The 20,788-nt window shown below is 31.7% G+C and overlaps 5 protein-coding genes and 1 non-coding gene across 16 annotated transcripts in view; 4 read left to right on the forward strand and 2 right to left on the reverse strand.

The window, feature by feature from the left end:
• The window catches only part of LOC123677371 (sodium bicarbonate cotransporter 3), a 66,630-nt gene extending 62,766 nt beyond the window's left edge, over positions 1-3,864 (forward strand). For 7 of the 10 annotated variants that reach the window (XM_045613851.1, XM_045613852.1, XM_045613850.1 and 4 more), the window contains 3 exons: positions 1,366-1,559; positions 1,905-2,022; positions 3,712-3,864. In XM_045613851.1, the coding sequence (XP_045469807.1) occupies positions 1,366-1,559; positions 1,905-2,022; positions 3,712-3,789 (390 nt within the window). In that variant the 3' untranslated portion in view covers positions 3,790-3,864. Of the gene's footprint in view, positions 1-1,365; positions 1,560-1,904; positions 2,119-2,625; positions 2,698-3,711 lie in introns of those variants that run through there. The other 3 variants (XM_045613855.1, XR_006747095.1, XM_045613854.1) reach the window with 3 other exon arrangements.
• Positions 3,865-4,284: 420 nt separating this feature from the next.
• On the forward strand, positions 4,285-4,439 carry LOC123679380. Its single transcript, XR_006747393.1, has one exon. It is a non-coding gene; the product is annotated as a U12 minor spliceosomal RNA (small nuclear RNA).
• A 399-nt stretch (positions 4,440-4,838) lies between these two features.
• Positions 4,839-6,310, reverse strand: LOC123677378 (geranylgeranyl transferase type-2 subunit beta). Its single transcript, XM_045613869.1, has 2 exons — positions 5,745-6,310; positions 4,839-5,647 (listed from the first exon to the last, which is right to left on the reverse strand). Exons 1-2 carry the CDS (start codon positions 6,148-6,150, stop codon positions 5,055-5,057), a joined length of 999 nt encoding a protein of 332 aa, XP_045469825.1. The 5' UTR covers positions 6,151-6,310; the 3' UTR covers positions 4,839-5,054.
• A 197-nt stretch (positions 6,311-6,507) lies between these two features.
• On the forward strand, positions 6,508-10,932 carry LOC123677375 (elongation factor G, mitochondrial). Its single transcript, XM_045613865.1, has 7 exons — positions 6,508-6,661; positions 6,715-7,133; positions 7,227-7,732; positions 8,026-8,437; positions 9,033-9,277; positions 9,425-9,673; positions 10,261-10,932. The coding sequence occupies exons 1-7, from the start codon at positions 6,590-6,592 to the stop codon at positions 10,605-10,607; spliced, it is 2,250 nt and encodes a 749-aa protein (XP_045469821.1). The 5' UTR covers positions 6,508-6,589; the 3' UTR covers positions 10,608-10,932.
• Positions 10,933-11,293: 361 nt separating this feature from the next.
• LOC123677376 (dolichyl-diphosphooligosaccharide--protein glycosyltransferase subunit STT3A) lies at positions 11,294-14,419 on the reverse strand. The gene is made up of 9 exons (XM_045613866.1): positions 14,141-14,419; positions 13,912-14,079; positions 13,494-13,852; positions 13,247-13,438; positions 12,732-13,124; positions 12,126-12,514; positions 11,799-12,019; positions 11,563-11,715; positions 11,294-11,500 (listed from the first exon to the last, which is right to left on the reverse strand). The coding sequence occupies exons 1-9, from the start codon at positions 14,229-14,231 to the stop codon at positions 11,352-11,354; spliced, it is 2,115 nt and encodes a 704-aa protein (XP_045469822.1). The 5' UTR covers positions 14,232-14,419; the 3' UTR covers positions 11,294-11,351.
• Positions 14,420-14,452: 33 nt separating this feature from the next.
• LOC123677377 (coiled-coil domain-containing protein 6) lies at positions 14,453-19,980 on the forward strand. 2 transcript variants are annotated; one of them, XM_045613868.1, is made up of 7 exons: positions 14,453-14,543; positions 14,981-15,198; positions 15,631-15,924; positions 15,979-16,190; positions 16,302-16,519; positions 16,653-16,874; positions 18,426-19,980. In XM_045613868.1, exons 2-6 carry the CDS (start codon positions 14,983-14,985, stop codon positions 16,871-16,873), a joined length of 1,161 nt encoding a protein of 386 aa, XP_045469824.1. In that variant the 5' UTR covers positions 14,453-14,543; positions 14,981-14,982; the 3' UTR covers position 16,874; positions 18,426-19,980. The 2 variants fall into 2 exon arrangements, with proteins under 2 accessions (XP_045469824.1, XP_045469823.1); XM_045613867.1 differs by lacking the exon at positions 14,453-14,543 and adding an exon at positions 14,711-14,870.
• The last annotated feature ends 808 nt before the right edge of the window (positions 19,981-20,788 follow it).

Genomic DNA, 20,788 nt, shown 5'->3' on the forward strand with positions numbered 1-20,788 from the left:
TGTTGGTTTTAACAGATCCGAAATATCTTCATTGGTTCCCGAGATATTTCGAAAAAACTGAAGAACGAGATTTTCTTTTTTTTTCTGCATAACTCATTTATTTTTGGAGATAACTTCACGAAATTTGGTTTATAGCCATTATCCAATATAGAGATGCTAATGGTGTCTTCAGATTTTTTCTGTATGTCATTGTTTCAGAGACGCGATAGTCAAGTGATGATTTCACATAACAACTCTTCAAATTTGCGTACCTAGACTCGATATTTTTGTAGAGTGTGATACATTGTTGAATTCGTAATTTTTTTTCATCAACCCAAAAGGAAAACCAATATGGCATCCATAGGAAAAATAAAATTGACCATCACCTCTCTGAAACAATGGAAAACAGAAAAAATCTGACGACACTATTCGAATCTCTATATTGGATAATGACTACAAACCAAATTTCGTGTTATCTCCTGAAACAAATGAGTTATACAGAAAAAAATAAAATATCGATTTTCAGTTTTTTCGAGATATCTTGGGAACCAATGGAGATATTATGGATCTGTTAACACCAACACACTAATCCCTAAATAACGCAACTTTTTTGTATTTTAAGCCACCCTGTATCTCTAACGGTTTTCGATATCCCTGTAGCGCCCCTCTAAATAGTTATAACCCTGTATACCTTTCAAATTTATTTATATCTATAGTCTTCTTTCATTTGGATCAATAGTAAAATGAAATATTAAAATTAATTAACTAAAAATTATCAAGCTCTATAGTAGGTATATGCAATTAAATATGTTAGGAAAATTGAACAACTAGCTGTAGGAAATTGTGTGTTAGAAAAAAATCAAATTGATATTCTTAATATTGATATCAATGAGTATTCAAAGTGAAATTATATACGTTATAAAGTATTACAATTACAAAAAGGCATCTGTGATTCTTTAATGATATTGTCATACAATAGGAAACCCTTGATTCATGTTTTTGAATAGACCCTTGTGGACAGATTTATTTTATTTATATTTAGTTTTTAAAATCTGTATATTTTATGTTGCAGAATTGAATGAATGTTGTAGGTACTTTTTATCATTTTATTATGTTATGTTTAGTTATGTAAATATTTCATTAAATTGTGTTTTTACCATTGAAATTCTGGATTATTGTTAAGTAGTATTTTGAATTATATTTCTGTTTACAGTTTATTTTTTATTTCTTTTCACATATTTTTTCTTATTTCTCTTATAGTAAGTATAAATATTTTATTTTTGTTAGTTATCAATTATAGCCTCATTTATTTTCATCACTTTTTTCGCGAAAAATAATAATGCAATAATAAAAACAACAATTATAATATCAAATATCTTTTTCAAGAAAAACGAGAAATCGCCTTTGGACATGGAGCCAAGCGGTAATTTGAAAATAGCCCTCGCCAATGGAAATGTTATGAACATCCCATTATCTGCAGTGAATATATCTGAAGAAGTTAACAAAACTGCAATATGGAAACAAGTCAACGATAATATATCGCAAAACAAAGAAAGGAAGAAAAATTCAAAAAATTCCAGGTATACGATTGCTCTAAGTTAATTTATTATTTTCGCACAAAAAAAGTATTTATTCGAAACGTATGAAAACATTATCTGTTATAAATAAGCAATATAAAAATATAAGTACGCCCAATAAAATAGTATGTAAAGAAATAGAAGAAGTTACAGCTCCTGACATATAATGTAGATTGTAGAAAATGTTTCTACCTTTTTGAAAAACAAAAAGTACTTAAGTGAGAATACACTCCAAAATAGTAAAATGATGAAGAGATAAAAAAATCATAAATTTACGAAATAAGTATTTCATATTTTAATTAATGCAAATTCAAAACAGACAGTCAACTCAAAACAAGCGTTTTTCAGTCGCTTCAAAAAGAAGAAAACTCTTAAGAAAGAGGAGAAACGCGAAGAAACCAAAAAGCTGGAAAAACGTCTATCTACAATGGAAGAAGAAGAGGAAGATGAAGGAATAACAATTAAGGTGACCGATACTACCATACACTTTTAACAAGTTCCTACACTAACACTTTTCACCAAATCACAATAGTACAAATGTTGCACTAGTAGTAGACCAAGTGTAAGTATGCACCTTTCCGTTTTCTTTAGAAATCACATGAATATAGAAATTTTGAATCGAATTGTAGTAGAGGATAATGATAGGTTGCACTACTTCAAACATCATTTTAATTCATTAGAAATTGAACCAAACAAACTGAATCTATTTTTCTTTTGTTCATCAGTATGAAATATTCTTTTGAATACCTTTATGTTACCCCTGTGATTCTGGAAGTTTTACACCGTAAACTAATAAGAAAAGGTTGAGAATTTTAAGGTGAAAAATATAGATTCTCTATAACAATTCAGTTTCCTTAGTTGCATGTTTAATTATGTATTTTCTTCATCTTGAAACTATACACTTCCAACTGTTAGAAGTAGGTATGGATACGATTGATACGAATATGTTTGGCTGAATGTAAAAATACACAGAAAGAAATATTGAATCATTCTTCACAGCATCAAAAATCATCCTATTTCTGGTAACATTAATCACTTTTGTTGGTAATTCACGAAATTAATTTTTCAGCTTTCAGAAAAAAAGGAAAATGGTACCTATTTAAAATTTTTGACATTAAGATTCTAGCATGTGCATTAAAATTTTCCATATTTCAAAACAATGGAAATATCTTCTTTTGAATCAATCTGATTCTTAAAGTTTATTCTACATTTTCTATAATTAGCATGACTATGAGGTTCGAAAAGAAAGTGTTTGTTTTTTGAATTTCGGTTTAAACTAGCTTAAGTATGTTGTTCTGAGAATGAAAGTACATAAGTAGCATCTGCATTGTTTTTCAGAACTTTTTGTATATGTGTGCATAATGTCGTAGTTGTCTTTCGAGAATTAAGATATGTATAATTAAAAATACTTTTTTTTCGTGAAACACCTATGTAAATTAATATTGAGTGTTAGTTTTGTCAGGTTAGTATTTTTCGACTTATTGAAAATAATTGAGACCACTTTATCTGCAAACCCAATAAGTAAAGTTTGCTCATAACATTACCAATATATTCGACCTCGAATCTTTAGTTACCATATGTAGGAATGTAGATACAAATAAAGAGATTTGAATTCGTCTTCGCGTACTTTTTACCACTTTGAGATCACACTCGAATCAAATACAGAAGTAACAGTCATTCAGGCAAAATAATGAAGCTAGCTATACTTTTCTTTTTTTAATTGGTTGGTTTAGATGTTATGAAAGTCGAGGCTATCTCTAGTATGTATTATCTACATCATTCATGAAGATATTAAAAGCACGTATATACATACCTAATTTAAGGGGAATTTAAGGTTAAATCATGCGCGGATCCATGACCAATGTCTTGGGGGGTACTTTCAGACATCTTTGTTTTAGAAATTGAATCGAATTAAATTTTTTATGATCTTGTTTTTATTTTAGCCTCAGTATGTCAAATTCTAGGGGTGGTCAGCAATATTTTAGGGACGTTCCCCCCTCTTGGATCCGCGCTTGTGTTAAATATTTTATATTTTGAAAATGAATAATAATCATTCAAATACAGATCAAATTGCATTTAAGTACCTATATGTATACATATAGCATTTAACTGAAATTAACTTGTCGAAGGTATAACTGAGCATTCTTTTTTCAAGTCTGAACTTCTTGGAGATAAGGAATATTGGAAGGAGAAACGAAAGAATTCCCTACATTCAGATGAAACTCACGTTTGAGGAACTCTTGGGCTGTGTTTTGAGATTGACCGTTATTGTAATTTCAATTTAATCAATAAATTCTTAGTAATTGAATCCCTCTTAATATGTACCTCAATTTTTTTCCAGTGATGAAATCATTTGTTTCACTTTCTTTATTAACATGACAAATAGACCAATCACCTAATAATGTTTTTCACAAGGAATTCCGGGCAGTAAATCTTGCAGAAACGAAAATTATCTACCAACCCCTATAGATTTCGCGTGGAGAGATTTCTGTTTCTACCTCAACTACCGCCATCTGTTATTTTAATCAAAACGTTGAATTCTGTAGATTTCTATATTCTGTGAACCCTCGCCAGTATAGATTTCTGTTTTTAGCTCAACTACTACCATCTATTATTTCTAGATGAAAGTTTTTAAGAAGAAATTCACTAGATAGCGCAGTATTATATATTTCACTCGGTAATCATGAACCAAACAATTATAAATGGCTGGAAAATGTGATTTATAATTGTGCCTTAAACTAATGAGTAAGGAAAATTCTAAGGCTTTGTTAGCGCAAAGCCATTGCTGCTAGCTATTTCTAGCCTAACATTTTTTGAAAGGGTAAAGGTCGTCCTGTGGACGTCTGCTTACTTTGCAGATGACCTAGTGAAGCGATCTACCCTATTGATTAAATTTACACACAACCACCTAAAATTTTCCCCAAAACATTCGCGGATACCTTGAATAATTATTGCTTTCTTGAATGTTTTGGAGAGTTTCTTAATGAATATTAATTCTAACCATTATATGCAGATTGATTTAGAGATACTACAGGGAAAGAGAAGCATTGGACGACGAAGAATATTGTGGTTGAAGAATTTGAGAGTTTGGTTCAACTCAACAACCACAGGGCTATTTCGGGCAGCAATTGATAAAGGTCCGTGTCGCCATCATGTTAACCAACATCCGGAATGGATAGGCACCAAAAGAAGAATTAGAGATGAATTGAAAATCTCTAATGACTAATCTAATTGACTATGAGTAATCTAATCTTTTAAATTTAGAATTTTATATGTGAAAAACTGTTTTATATGTTCTATATTAGTGTACAATAAGTCATATCAATATTACATGCTAGGTAATTCAAAGAGAGATATGGATAAAACAATCTCAATATTTTCACAAGTATCATTTCATTACATATTTAAAAATATTTAAATCCCTTATTAATGTATATGAAAAAAACGGAAAATGTTCAGATTGAAATATATCAAAAATCATTACAAAATCTTATGGAATTATTTCAGCATTTGAGTTTTTATCCCTAGTTTATCTATAACAGCCTGTGGCATACAAAATACTGCATTCACTTCTTCGATTGAATCTTCTCCAATAAGCGATAAAGCTGCAAGTCCGAAAAGTGTATGGTAAGGATCAGGTATATCACCTGGCCTATCTGCAAATCCTCCAGTCTCTTCATCTTGACATGCTAGTATATATTTCTTGAGAGCATTGCGATCAATCCAATGAAGTTTGCCTAGTATAGCTAATGAAGATAGGACCCACCATGAATAACAAACATCTGGTAATTTTTCCGGTCTTCCATTGAGACCTCCAGATGGTAATTGTCTCTCACATAACCACCAAGCTAGATTATCCTGTTGTACAATATCTAACCTTCCAACAATGGATAAGAATCCAATGCAGCAATAAATGAGTCCAGCATGACTTTCCGAATTAGGTCTTGAACCAAATCCTCCATCAAAATTCATGCAAGATTTAACAAACTCAGTAGCCTTTTCAACATTTATGGCATCTAATTTTTTGAGAAGTGACAGTGTTGCAACTGCACAAAATGAAAATCTTGTATCAATTTCCCCCCATTTATCACCTAGAAGTAAGATAAACATAGCATTAAGGTAAGACAATATTACCAAACAGCAGCAGATACAAATTCAAGTAGCCAACGGATAATATTCATATATTACCTGCAAAACTGCCATCAGGTTGCTGCAACGAAACAATATACTTGATAACACCTTCAACATCTATTTCATCCAAACTATCGTATAAACATAAAATTTGTACAGCACTTAAGGTGTACAGTAAATGAGGATCATGGTCAATACAAGCACTAATTCCTCCACAATCTGGATCTTGGCAGCTTTTAATAAATTCTACTATTTTATACTTGGGGAAAGGTGACGAATTTATTAATTCTAAGGCTGTAAGGCACCAATACATTCCAGACATTTTCAGATATTCTGTCATGGTAGCTTCATAATTATCTTTGTGTTCTCCATAATTTGTGAGGAACTCTATATGTTTTGAGAAAAGAATTGTAGTAGGTACATTTTGATTCAAATGTACATCCTTTTGGTATACGGCATTCATAGTAACTATATAACGTAAATTTAAAGGCAATTTTCCTAGAATATCAATGATTTTTATCTATTCGACGTATGTTTTGTATTGTTTGTGAGGTTTCTGTTCAAAAAAATTAAAAATTAAAATCAGCTGAAAATACAAATCACAGACTGATAAGGATAAGCACAGAAATAAAACCTGGCTTAGAAAGTCTTGTCCTTTCAGAAAATTGATAAAAAATTCACTGAAAATTATCCTCACTAATTTTCTTTGACGTCAACTTATTGCCAACGAATATGAATATTTTGAAAATACAAGAGACAATGCTTTAATTTTTATTGAATGCAAAATGTAGTTCTATACTTAGAGACTGCACCCAGGGACAAACTAATTTCGTTTGTCTGTGATTTAACCTATAACTGAAAAAGTATAATTTATTAAATACTAAATAATCCCAAATATCAAAATGTCTCTAACAAATGCACCTAGAATATCTCATTTAATGAATAAATTTAGAATATTGAGGCATTCGGGAAAGGTATAAATGTATTTTCTGACAATTACCATTTTCACAACTCAAATTCATTCTAGGTCTCATCTTACAAATATATGTCTAGTATTTCTAAATATTCAGAACATAAATCAATTGAAAAAATTCGAAATATAGGTATATCTGCACATATAGATTCTGGTAAGACAACACTTACCGAAAGGATATTGTTCTATACTGGCAGAATAGAATCGATGCACGAAGTAAGAGGAAAAGATAATGTTGGTGCAACAATGGATTCAATGGAACTGGAAAGACAGAGGGGTATTACAATCCAATCTGCGGCAACATATACCTTATGGAAAGAACATAATATCAATATAATCGACACACCAGGTCACGTGGATTTTACAGTGGAGGTGGAAAGAGCTTTGAGGGTGTTAGATGGTGCAATTTTAGTTTTATGTGCAGTTGGGGGAGTTCAGAGTCAATCTCTTACTGTAAATAGACAAATGAAAAGGTAATAATGTAGGGAATTAACTAATATATATTTTTATGAAAATTACATTTGGCGTGTAGAAATTGCTATTGAATAATCTGATTTATTTTATAGGTATAATGTACCTTGTCTGGCATTCATAAATAAATTAGATAGAATGGGGGCAAACCACCTTCGTGTTTTATCACAAATGCGATCCAAATTAAACCATAATGCTGCCCTTGTTCAATTACCCATAGGTCTTGAGAGTGAATGTAAAGGTATAATAGATATTGTAGAGCAAAGAGCCATTTATTTTGAAGGAAACTATGGTGAGGAATTGAAATATGATCAAATTCCTAAAGATATGGTGACAGAAAGTAATGATCGAAAACATGAACTCATTGAACATCTATCTAATGCTGATGAACTACTTGGAGAAATGTATCTGGAGGAGAAAGAAATAACAGTAGCAGATATAAAATCAGCAATAAGAAGAACTTGTCTTAAGAGAAGTTTTACTCCTGTCTTTGTTGGTACAGCACTAAAAAATAAAGGAGTTCAACCTTTATTAGATGGAGTACTTGATTATTTACCTAATCCAGGAGAAGTTGATAACTATGCTTTAAAGGAGGAAGATGGTATGTAGTCGAATGTATTCTGATATATGTATAGCAAGTAGTATGTTTATTCAAAGGAAATATGTATATTGCATTATTTCTGATCTCTCTATAATTCATGAATTTATAATATAAACTGAAGAACCATAAATAAAAAATTAATTTTATATGTGTACAAAAGTTTAAGAATTCAAGAAGGAAAATAACGACAACTTTTCTCCACATATTATATGGAATCCATGATAATATATGATATTTAAATGAGGTTGAACATTGAATGATGTTTATTCTTAGGTATTTTATAACTATTCTAGGTGAAGAAACCCAAAAAATAATATTGAATCCAAGTAGAAGTAGTTCTAGCTCATTTGTTGCCTTAGCATTCAAGCTCGAGGCAGGCAGATTTGGGCAACTTACCTATATGAGATGTTATCAAGGAATGCTCAAGAAAGGTGATACAATCTTCAATGCAAGAACTCAAAGGAAAGTTAGGATATCTCGATTAGTTAGAATGCATTCAAACACTATGGAAGACGTTACTGAAGTGTATGCTGGTGACATTTTCGCTTTATTTGGAGTGGATTGTGCAAGTGGTGACACTTTTGTAACGAACTTGAAAGAAAACATTTCATTGGAATCCATTTATGTTCCGGAACCTGTTGTTTCCATGTCGATCAATCCAAAAAATAATAAGGATAGGGATAATTTTTCAAAGGCTATCTCTAGGTTAGTATGGCTTAAATTTTAATGAACAAAGACTTATTTGGAGATATTTCGAGTGAGGTTTTGAGTCAATCAGAAACAAAATTGATCATTTAGGGTATGGTCCATATATCACTTTGGTTACTAAATTGGTGGTCCGAATATGTCATATTCCTCATAAACTGGTGACTATTTCCTCAAACTTCGGTGTGTTATCTGTCACCAGAGCAACTGTACTTTTATTCTGGTTAGGTTCGGTAACCACGCCCACTCGGCTTGACAGTTGTCATTTTAATTTTCGAATATTGTTTATGAACATTTTCCATGATATCTAACACTCAAAAACTTTATTATTTTTATTATGAAACAAATTACCTTCAGAGTCATTAAGAACTTTTAGTTGTTTACAAATTAAAAGAGATCAACCATTTATAACCTCCAAAATGAAAAATTCAGTTGACCATTGACAAGTGTCAAGCGGTCCGTAAATACGAAGCAGGTTACCTGAGACATTGTACACTACTAACCGCTCTGAAATTCTCGGCGATATACAGACCATACCCCTACTTTAGCATTCCTATAACTTATTAAAAATTGAAATAATCTACTAATATTACAGATTTACTAAAGAAGATCCAACTTTCCATTTCTGGTTTGATAATGACAATAAAGAAACTATTGTATCAGGTATGGGCGAACTTCACTTGGAAATTTATGCGCAGAGAATGGAAAGAGAATATAACTGTCCAGTTTTATTGGGTAAGCCAAAAGTAGCATTTCGAGAAACTTTGGTGTTACCATGTGAATTTGATTATCTCCATAAGAAGCAATCTGGAGGACAAGGACAATTTGCTAGAGTTACAGGTAAATAAATGAAAATTATCTACCAACCTCTATAAATTTCGGGGATACAGATTACTGTTCCTAGCTCAACTACGGCCATCTTTCATTGTTCACGATAGATATCTATTAATTTATCCGTTGGTGATAACAAACATTTCGATTTTCCAGGAATATTGGAGCCTCTTCCTCCCCAAAGAAATACTTACTTGGACTTTGTGGATGAAACAGTTGGTACCAACATACCAAAACAGTTCATTCCAGGTATAAAAAAAGGGTTCTTGGCTATGGCTGAAAAAGGTTTATTGGCAGGACAAAAATTATCAGGATTGAAGTTCCGTTTGATTGATGGAGCCCACCATATTGTTGACTCCAGCGAATTGTCATTCTTTTTAGCAGCTCAAGGAGCAGTAAAACAAGGTAATCTATTTATGCAGTACCTATCGGTTGAATCCCGTCAATTTTTTCAATGAGCAAAAATATTGAATAAATCCTGTATCACACATTGCCAATTTGTGACACTCGAGTCAAGTATGAAATACAATCGAAATTTTCCCCCTGAAATGTCAAAATGCAGGTTGGCCAACATATTTTATCTATTTGATAAACTTAAATTAGGAAGGACACTACCTATAACATAGTAAAACAGCTTTTTGTAGTTTCGTTTCATGTTATGTTGCATTAATATAGAAAATTTGATTAACCTCATACATAACCGCAGAAACTAACTTCAAGGATTCCAGCTCTGTTATCAGCCCTGAATCAAGTGACAGAAAAGCATAGTGTGATCCGGCCAAACATCTGTGAGAAGACATGAATAGAATTTTGTGTCAAAGTACTAAAATCGTCTAAAATATGAGATTTGTGGAAAGAAAGTAGCTCTGACTACCTTTTTTCATTAAAAAATTGATATTTTATCTTTCATTCGCACATTCCCACTATCAGAATACGAAGAAAATTGAATGACAATATTTTTATTCTTATTATCTTCTTTTTCCTTGTTTTAGCGTTTGAAGTAGGAGCGTGGCATATCCTGGAACCTATCATGTCCGTAGAAGTGAATGCTCCAAATGAATTTCAAGGGACTGTCATCGCTCAGTTGAACAAAAGACATGGAATTATAACTGGCACGGAGGGTACAGAAGGATGGTTTACTCTACATGCCGAGGTGCCTCTGAATGAAATGTTTGGTTATGTGGGAGAATTGAGATCTAGCACGCAAGGAAAAGGAGAATACACAATGGAATACTCGAGATATTCGCCGTGCTTACCGGATTTACAAGAAAAATTAATATTAGAGTATCAGAAATCTATGGGACTGTTACCTGAAGATAAGAAAAAGAAGAAGAACTGAGAATCATTTGAATTAAAAATGTAAATATTAATTTAAATTGTCTTTCTAAGGTAGGATTTAGACTTAACGTTTATACTTGTAGTTACCTCGAAGTTGAATGTTTTAGTGAGAAATATAATTCAGGAAAAAATTCTGCGAGTAGTGAATTTTTTAGTTTGTAATAATGAAAACTTTGGAACTTTTAATCCAAAAAGCTAACTAAAAAGGAACTAAGTAAATAATAAATTTTGAAACAATATTTTTTACAAATATTTTAATTTCATAAACAAAGTTGTTTATTGTTTTATACTTAAATGACTTATAATTAAATTGACAATAGAATGAATTGTAGTTTACTAATTTCCATACTAATGATATTCCCGACATTACCTTATAACTCTTTGGTTCTTTGAATAATGTTTATGGATAAATTGAGGAACATTAATTTGAACTGTACATCCTTTATTTCCCCTCAGAATCGCTAATTTTTTTGCGTTTGACCAATCAATTACGCAAGGACGAAATAAAATGTCAATACTTTTTACATAACCTCTCCAAACGTCAAATGCTCAGATCAAATGAACTACCACTGCCATTGGTCGCAAGAAAAGTTTGATACCATTCTTGTAATCTGATTGGCGGAGCGTGTGGCGCGCCATCCCACCAGCTTGCAAAGATTGATCACATAGGAACAAAAAAAAGTGGGTTATATAAAAAAGTATTTATTATCAGTGAAAAAAGTAAATGTCCGTAAATTAGTGATTTTTACACTCCCCTATTCGGAAGATCTTTAACTTTATAGATGCGTACGAGCCAATGCTCTGTAGTATAAGCTTCTTCTAGTACATCTAATTCGAAATCCTTATTTCCAATCTCAGCACCCCTAACTCTGTCATAACCTTGAGGTTTACCACCTGAAAATTATTTTAATTGGTTAAATTCGAATGAATTCATATAAATTTTCATAAAATCCCACCTTCTGTATAAAGTTGGCCAAATCTGTAGTAGCACATCTTGTACATCAAACAGTTGAGAAGGGTAGGTGATCCTTCTTTACTAATTTTAAATTCTCCATTTGATGAATAGAAATCCCATTCCTTGATATGAGCACCACGATCCGTGCTACCCCCTAGAAAATGATGGAACAATGTGAAGAACATGCAAATTCAAGGATTTTTTGGTATGTTTCCACAATTCCGAGTAAATATTTACCTATTCGAACCATCCATAGGAACTTGTTTATGTCATCTGAGGAATATCCAGTTAATCCACCAAATATTACTAATACATAATCGACATCTAATTCTTTCATAATTTCATAAGCTTTGTCCTCCGAACTAGCCATGGCTTGTCCCACTCTCGAAATATGAGTATTATTCCAAGTATTATTATCAACTAAAATTGTCCGATTAGCCATTGCTGTTATTTGATATCTGTAAATGAAAATTTTTAAAAATCATTCATTACCAATTTGAGTTACGTCTTTTTTCATTTTTTTGAAGCTAACAGAACTGATTTATTAAAACTAAGAATACATACCCATAATCCCACCAAGACATGATTCTAGCATCTTCGGGAGTATTCATTTTCAACCAGTAATAGGCTTCTCTAAAATCGTCGAAAATAATCCTTCCTCCATCATAAGATCGTGCGCTTAAGACAATACTAGGGGAACTGTACGCTTCCGATGTAACCCAAGTACAGTGAAAGGTGTAGGAAATGAACAAGACACAAACTATTCCAACAAAACTTAAAGATATTTCATTTTTGAGAATATGGTTTGATTCAAGGCGTTGCTTTTTACGGCTTTCTTGAGGCTTCTGTTGCTCTATATTTTTCATAAACTTGGCTAAAAGATGGGATACTGCAATACCTCCCAAAATGCACATAACAGGTGCAAGAACCAACATGAGACGAACCATCACACCCTGAAAACATGGAACATTTTCATTTTATTTATTTTCATTAACCATGTCTGAAAATCTTTTTTTTTTGCGCATTTGATAATTTTTTTTTAAACTAATGAATATTATTTTCAAACGTCAAAACTGGGAGCATATCAATAAATAGAAAAATATTTTTATACCGCCAAACATCCTATTGGTATAAAACCAAAAATTATTTTGTTTAAAAAAAATGACTTACTGCAAAGTAAATACTGCTTATACCATACAAAATAATGAAGATATTGGCATCAGTCAGTTGGTTGAAACAAAAATACAATCCTGCTGGAAATAGGAAAACTAAAATCTGCAGATCGAAATAAAATGAGCTCCAAGATGTTGGTTGATGCTCCGAAACACTGGCTATTATTGGAATGTGGTTTTTAGCATATGAGGGATCTAAGAGGGAATAGAATCGACCAGTCCAGGGGGAAATTTTTCCAGAAAGAGTCAGTATTCCAATTCCTGCTAGGAATATCAACCCCACAGTGTACATCAAGAATGTTGAAAGAGCTTCAAAATCTGATTTGGTAACTTTGCTTCGAAGGTAATCCACAAAAGCCATTATTTGGCACAAACCAAATACTCCTAAAGCCTGCAAAATGTAACAATTCAATTCGAGTGCCAAAAATAAATTTCGATCTAGCCTAAGAAAATGCACATATTACTTTCCACAAACAAATTTTCAATAACGTGAGATGAAAAATAACTTCTTACCAACATATGTTCTGAGCTTTGTACTGGTTGAAATCCAACAAATGAAATTTGCATTGAAAGAATGGTACCTAAACAATAAAGTGTACTATATGCAACATAAACTCTATGTGAAAAACGTCCAGTTGCCATTAGTGTCAAAACATGAAGAGGTATAAGGTTTATGAGAAAGACATAACCTCCCCAAGAAGATACCTGAAATGCAAGGTTTTAATATAATTGAGGAGTAGAAATTTAAATACTGGATTACCATATAGAAATATGCTAAAGCTGAAAGTGTTCCCCAATAAATTGTTCCAGTTTTAACAGCTTTTATCCAAGTATAATATGTGAAAAGCATACAGAAAATTGCAATTCCTTCATTGTCATAACTTCCAGCAACAGATCTACTTATATAACCGGGTACAATAGATACCAATGCAGCTGCAACTAGTCCAGCACCTTCATTCTTGACTTCTTTAGTTAGTAAGTATGTAATGATTGTTGTAAATGATGAAAACAGAGGTGCCAAAAAAACACAAACATTTCTGATATCTACAGTAATATTGAGAAACCAGCAAAGTTTATAAATAATTGTTGATGTTACCATCAGGCCTGGATAGATAGTTCCTGTAAATTTTCAAATTACAATTACACGCATTCATAACATAATATCAATTATCAACTACCTCCTATAATTCTGCCCAATGGATACCAAGCTCTATCATCAAACCAATTGTGAAATGCATAGAAACCATTTTCAGCTAAGTATTTTGTAGTTCGATAATTGAAATATGGATCAAACTCATGAATAACACTTTCAAATCTCAGTACAGAAAATAATCTAGTAGCAAAGGCTGTAAACAATACATTCTATTAATTATAAATACGAAAAGCATTTATTATTATTTTACTAACATAAAATTGATGCCAAAGTTAAAATAGAGAATGTGAGCAGAGTAAGCTGTTCCTCGGACCTATTTGACGATTTCTTTCCTATACCAAGCATCTTGATATTTATTTCTTTAATGGTAATCAAAAATTTCAAATTCAATTCATATTTTGAGTGTATTCACACAATTCCTTTTTGCAAGTTATCTGCAGTTTAAATACAAATATTCACAAAAATCCACAAAGCTACCGGAAAAGAGTACACCCCAAAACGGTAACGTAGGTTATCCTTTGCCGAAAAAAAAAATTGACAATTTACTATTTATTTGTTTGACATCAGTTGTCAAATTTAGAGGATTTCTTGAACACAAAATTTTCAGTCACATGAAGAAGTGAAAATTGAATAAAGGAAATAAGATATTAGAAATCAGTAATATTTTTATGTATTTAATCAATTTCTGAAACTGATTTGCTTTAGAATTTTCCAAATTGTAATCATTCAACCTTGAACCAAATTTTTTATGTCTCATTATTAGTTTTATTCTGATTTTTGCATCAGTATTCTTAATTTTTTTTTTGAATTTTACATATTTTTCTTATAAGGAGACAATAGTTTTCTGTGATGCAAATGGCTGTTGAAGTTGTCACGAAGTACTGTCAATTTTATAAGCCCTAACTAGAATCTTTTACTGGATAATTTTATGCTACTAGTTTTTTCATTTGAAAATTGATTATCTCTCTGATATTCAAAATAAAAGTAAGTCATAGGAATATGTTCCATATAATAATAATAACTTGTGAATCTTTAATAAAATTTCCGGCTGTGTGAAGTGATTTTTTGTGAGCCCAATTGGTAATTTTTTTAAGATATGGCAGATTCGGCAAGTGAATCCGACTCCAGTAGCATAGATGGAGGCCCAATTATGATGCCTCCAAGTCCTGTAACACGAGAACAATTGCAAAAAAGGATAGAAAGCTTACAACAACAAAATAGAGTTTTGAAGGTGGAGCTAGATACATACAAGCTCCGTGTTAAAGCTCTTCAAGAGGAAAATAAAGGCCTACGTCAAGCATCTGTTATTATAGTAAGTATTATAGCAAATTGAGAGAAAAAGGCACTTATTAATTATTTCGATTGTACATTCTAAGAATGAACAAATTAGTTTTCTACATGTTTCTGTTTAGATGACAGGCGGTTTTTACAGTGTTAATGTTATTTGAGAACCTATACCTAGGCTGCTAATTATTTAACACAATTTTCATTGAAAATTTTTAAGTATATTAACATTTTCTACTTTGTATATTATTCATTTCTGAATTTATATATGGTGTCATTTACCAAACTGTGGTTGTTTATAACATTGTTAAATATTCATCTTATGGATTATTTCTCATTAAATCTTTCTTAGCTTTTTATATTTCAGTGTATGTATGAATAACAATACAGCTAATTTTTCTTCAATCTATTTATCAGTGAAGTGTGCTTTTGCTTTGAATTTTACATGTTTTTTTCACAGCAAGCCAAAGCAGAGCAGGAAGAAGAATACATTTCCAACACTTTGCTCAAGAAAATTCAGGCTTTGAAAAAGGAAAAGGAATCCTTAGCTCATCATTATGAGAGAGAAGAAGAATGCCTAACTAATGATCTATCAAGAAAACTCACTCAATTACGTCAAGAAAAATGCAGGTTAGAACAGACTTTAGAGCAGGAACAGGAGTGCCTTGTCAATCGTCTTATGAGAAAGATAGAAAAGTTAGAAGCAGAAACTCTGGCTAAACAGAGCAACTTGGAGCAGCTTAGAAGAGAAAAGGTATATTTCTATTGTCTAGTAAAATTGAAGAAAAAATAAAATATAAATTCTCAGGTTGAACTAGAAAACACACTGGAACAAGAACAAGAGGCCTTAGTCAACAAACTTTGGAAAAAGATGGATAAATTAGAAACTGAGAAGAGAATGCTGCAGATCAAACTGGATCAACCTGTTTCTGATCCTACCAGCCCTAGGGAAATAAACAATGGTGATACTGCAAGCAATCTCACTTCGCATATTCAAAATCTTCGCTCAGAGGTTTCAAGGTAATTTTTTTGAAATTCTCCAGTTTTCATTTATGGTACAATACTGAATTCATAAAAGAAAATTGAGTGTATTTCGAGGCATTTTATTTTAATGATTTGTTTTTATGCTAGGTTGCGTCAAACTCTTACTAACAGTCAGCAAGAACATACTCAAAATATGCAACGTTACGCTCAAGAAGAACGTAACATCAAGGAGGAGAATCTCAGATTACAGCGAAAACTTCAGATGGAAGTGGATAGAAGAGAAGCTCTATGCAGACACCTGTCTGAAAGTGAAAGTTCTCTAGAATTGGAAGAAGATAAGCACTTAAGCAGCGAGCAGGCTCTAGGTATGTAACATCTCAGTCTGTCAGCAGTGCCATTTATTATCTCCCTAGCTTGGAGATCTATCTAGTCAGAAGAATACTAACATATTTCAACCAAAAAAAAACATGATTTGAATAATTTGTTTTTATTTTCTAGGTACAGCCCCAATGCAGGCACCTTCCCCTCGTGATTCGCTAGTGGTGGGTATGTCACTAAGGTGTCATGCATGTGGTCAGTTGATACCAGCTCCACTGCATCACGGTGGCGGCGGTTCCCCTGCTTCTGCTCATCGACGGCCTTCGGAGAGATTTATTAAACCTGCTATTCCTGCACCACAGCCTGCTAGTCCTATGGATACGTCTGTTTCAAAAGATTAAGGTTTGTTTCCTCATTTTTTTTTTCAGTGAAAAAATTCATATTGTGAATGGCTATCGGATCATGTATATCTACGATGAAGATTCTAAGCCTTCAATTATCCATTTAGCCAGTCATATTTTGATTAAGTTATAACTTATGATACACAATCTCGAAATCACCTAGAATAGGCTATTTGATGATAAGAAGAAATTTTTCATATTTATTGAAATCCTCACATATTAGACTTCGATAGATTTTACAGAATCATTTTCTCTATAGAAAGGTATTTGAAACTCAGGGTTTTTGAAACAACATTGAATTCTAACCTAAAACAGATTGCTACAGTAAGAATGTGAGAGATCAAAGTAGTATTTGCAATGAAACACTAATTGATAATAAATTCATTACTTAACATTACATAAGCGCTCCAGCAGTTGACTGAAAATAGAAAACCTGGTGTGTCTACTTATACCTGTAAAACTTTCAGACAAAAAGATTTTTCAGATTGATCCCTACTTGATTTCGAGGGATCGCGTCTGTTTCAGATGGCGCATACATCGTTTATATTTGACATTTCTCTCGATTCTCGGCTCTCGTGACCTTTGAGTATAGAACAATAATATTTTATATTCTATGCTCGTAACAATCTTCTATACTCTGTCATGGTATTCCATACGTTTCATTTGGAATTCGATAGGAACTGAATTGTAATTTGTTGTGAAAGTTTGTAAAATCTAAAATCATTATTTCATTTTCAAACGCCGCCAGGCAGATAGCGGGAATTCGAAAATTTTTTGAAAAACGCCACCTTACAGAACTCTGGTGAAGCAGAACACCAAAACAACATGTGGATATCTCGAAAAATCTGAAATAAAATCGAATTTGTACACACACCAGGGATTCTATGAATCTTAAGCATATGCTACGGAGCGGTCGCCATTTCTGGTAGCAAATTTATTTTAAGCTACTTTTTGGTAACATGTTGAGTAACTGACATTAGTGACAGTTATGACAGTGATTTTGGGACGAAATTTAAATTTCAAATATAGCAATAATAGGAACTTATACGTTTATCAACATTCTGAACTGTTACTCTGAATAAATTTCCCATATATTGAAGAATAAAAAAGTAATAATACTGTAAGCCAACTTGGAAATAAAAATCGATATTATAACAGAAAATTGTCTCTCATCATAACGTAACCTTCAAGAAGGACCCACAGAACCTATTGCTGGCAAGAAAAGTAGCAACCCATCCAGCAGAGTATACTAACTGATACCTATCAGTAGCGAAGCTACTTACGGTACCTTTCTGTTGAACCCATTGACGTCATATTGAGTAAAATTCTGACATTTTGGCGGCCACTCCTTTCTTTTACAATTTTTACAGATTAAATTTTATGTTCTGAATGAGGATCTCTGAATAAATTGACAGAATTTGAAATATTTGTCGAATAGCTTATTTTTCAACGAAATAGTCATCAAGATAAGTCTATTCTCATTCATCTATTGCTTTCAATGAAGTTTAATTTGACCTATCTTCCTATTTACATGCTTCTGTTTCATTTTCAGTGCTACTGAAATAAATTACAATGAATGTCCTCGTAGTTCTGACCTAAAGAGACCAGAGTACGTTTTATAGGTGCTTGCAAGATATGTTTATATTGTCTTATTTTTAATATACCATCTACTAGAACACTCTAGAATTAGTGATTTCTTTTGATATACATCTTCTTTCTTGAGCATGATGTTATTAAAACTAAAAATATAAAATTCAAAAAGTTTGAAATGATAAATTATATGTCGATGTAAGTATTTAGAGGTTGGTAATTTCAGTATTTACAACACAGAGGTTAATTCACCATGTTTATCAATATTGTAAAGTACAGCTTAAACATGACGTAATCAGATTCAGTGTGCTGATTGTCGACTTTGATTGTGAAACATATTCTTGCATTTATACAAGTTGTACTCCTATTTGACGGCTCAGTCATATTGTATATATACAAATATACAGAGGAAGTTGAAACTTCATTTGAATGCAGTTGCAGTAAGGTTAAAGTATTCAAAATGATAAATAGATTGTGAAATGCTATGTCATTATTTAAGAAGTTTGTATTGTACTGATTTTCTTATTTAATTTAATCAATATCTGTGGATAGCTCTAAATGATGGTCTCTTGTACCACGGTTTCGTACAAGTGATTGGGCTGTAAGCTTTACTAACTGAATGTTTGCTTTTTGGTGCACTCTGGTTCTTGAGCCAAAGTCCATTTTTTGATATTTATGTAAGTAAGTATATTCAAGTATTTGAACTTATAGCTTGTGAAATATTCTTGATGAGAAAAATTAATTAAAAAAAACATACAATCAGATAAAATATGGAACAGGGTATCTATAAATTTGGCCCTTAACAGTCAGATTATTTTCCATTAAGAAACACTAAAATCGATGGTTATTTATTGATTTTGGAAAGTCAAAAATGTATTTGAGGTAAATCGCTCATGATAGTCTTTTAGTTTAGAAAATCGTTTTCATATTTTTGTAAAATTATTTACATTTTTTTATGATGGAATATGTGTGTTCAACTAACTGAAAATTTCTCTGAAAAAAGATGACACTTGATTTCTATTCACAAGCAATTTCAATGTTAACATTTTGTATGTGTTTAGATCAAAAAGTAAATTATAAAACTTGTAAATCCTTCCTAATAATAAAGGTTCCTTTGAATACATAATTTCAATCATATAATTTCTGATTAATAATCTCAAACAGGAAATATTTCAATTTAGAAATATTAATAGTTCTTGAAGTTCACATTTTAACGTACTGTTCAACTTGTTGATATCCTTGTTTTTAATAGGTAGTGTTAGTCTTTAATTATGATTTGTTTGAATTTTCTTTGCAACTGCAACAAATATATAGTGTATACATGCTACAGTTCTAGATGTTGTTTGTATTTGATCCATAAATCTGCGATTTTCTAAGTGTTATGACTGTTGCTAAGATAAAGGGTGATATTAGGATAAAAAATTTTTGTTTTTTGGAAATGTTTTTGATCTTAGCTAGGGTTTCTTTTTTGATTTTAAGTTGTCCTATTCTGATTATAATAAAATCCTGTTTATGAAGATCTTTGTTTAACTAAATTCATCACTTTTAAAATGGAGATTGACCCTAAGCTTTCCCAAATATCTCAACAAGATGAGAAAATCAACAACAATATTTGTTGATGCTTCAACATTTTGCAAGGGAAAAAAATCAAAGAAGACAAGTTCAATTTGCATCTGTTTTATATTTTGGCTTTTTCTATTAAAATTATTGGTTTGATAACAGAAAAATAAAATAATGTTCAGGTTCTTTCCGTATAATCTTATAAAAATATTAAATGTCTCTGTATATCATTGATGAGTATTGAAATGAAAGAAGTTGATTTGAACTAAAATCTTATATGGGACGATATGAAAAAAAAAAAAATTAGAGGGCAGTAACTTGGAGGGAAAAGACTTAGAAAAAAAATTTTCAGATAAAAATTCTCACTAAGCTTGAAATTCTTCTTCTTGAATGTTCTATGGTTCTGATGCTGGGAACAGTTTGAAAGTTTGAGCCAAGCTTAAAATTGTTATTTTACAATGTATAAGAATATCCAGAATCTCAGCGTCGTCGGTTCCATAATCACAGAAATATTGGATAATTTTTTTTAATGCTTTTGTTCAATTTTCTATGGTTCTGCTTATTAGATCAACATGAAATTTTGCAATGGGTTTAAAATAATTATTATTCGTATCTAAATGAGAATTTTGATTTCTGTCTAGTATGCAGTTTTCAAATTAACAGGACTATAACATTTTGAACTAACTCAACCTTGGCATTCAAGATTTGAAAATTTCAAAATTCTAGGTATTCCTGTTCGGGATTTTTCGGCCGGACGGACAGATT

Source organism: Harmonia axyridis, chromosome 4 (genome assembly GCF_914767665.1).
Source record: "Harmonia axyridis chromosome 4, icHarAxyr1.1, whole genome shotgun sequence".
Classification (NCBI taxonomy): Eukaryota; Metazoa; Arthropoda; class Insecta; order Coleoptera; family Coccinellidae; genus Harmonia; species Harmonia axyridis.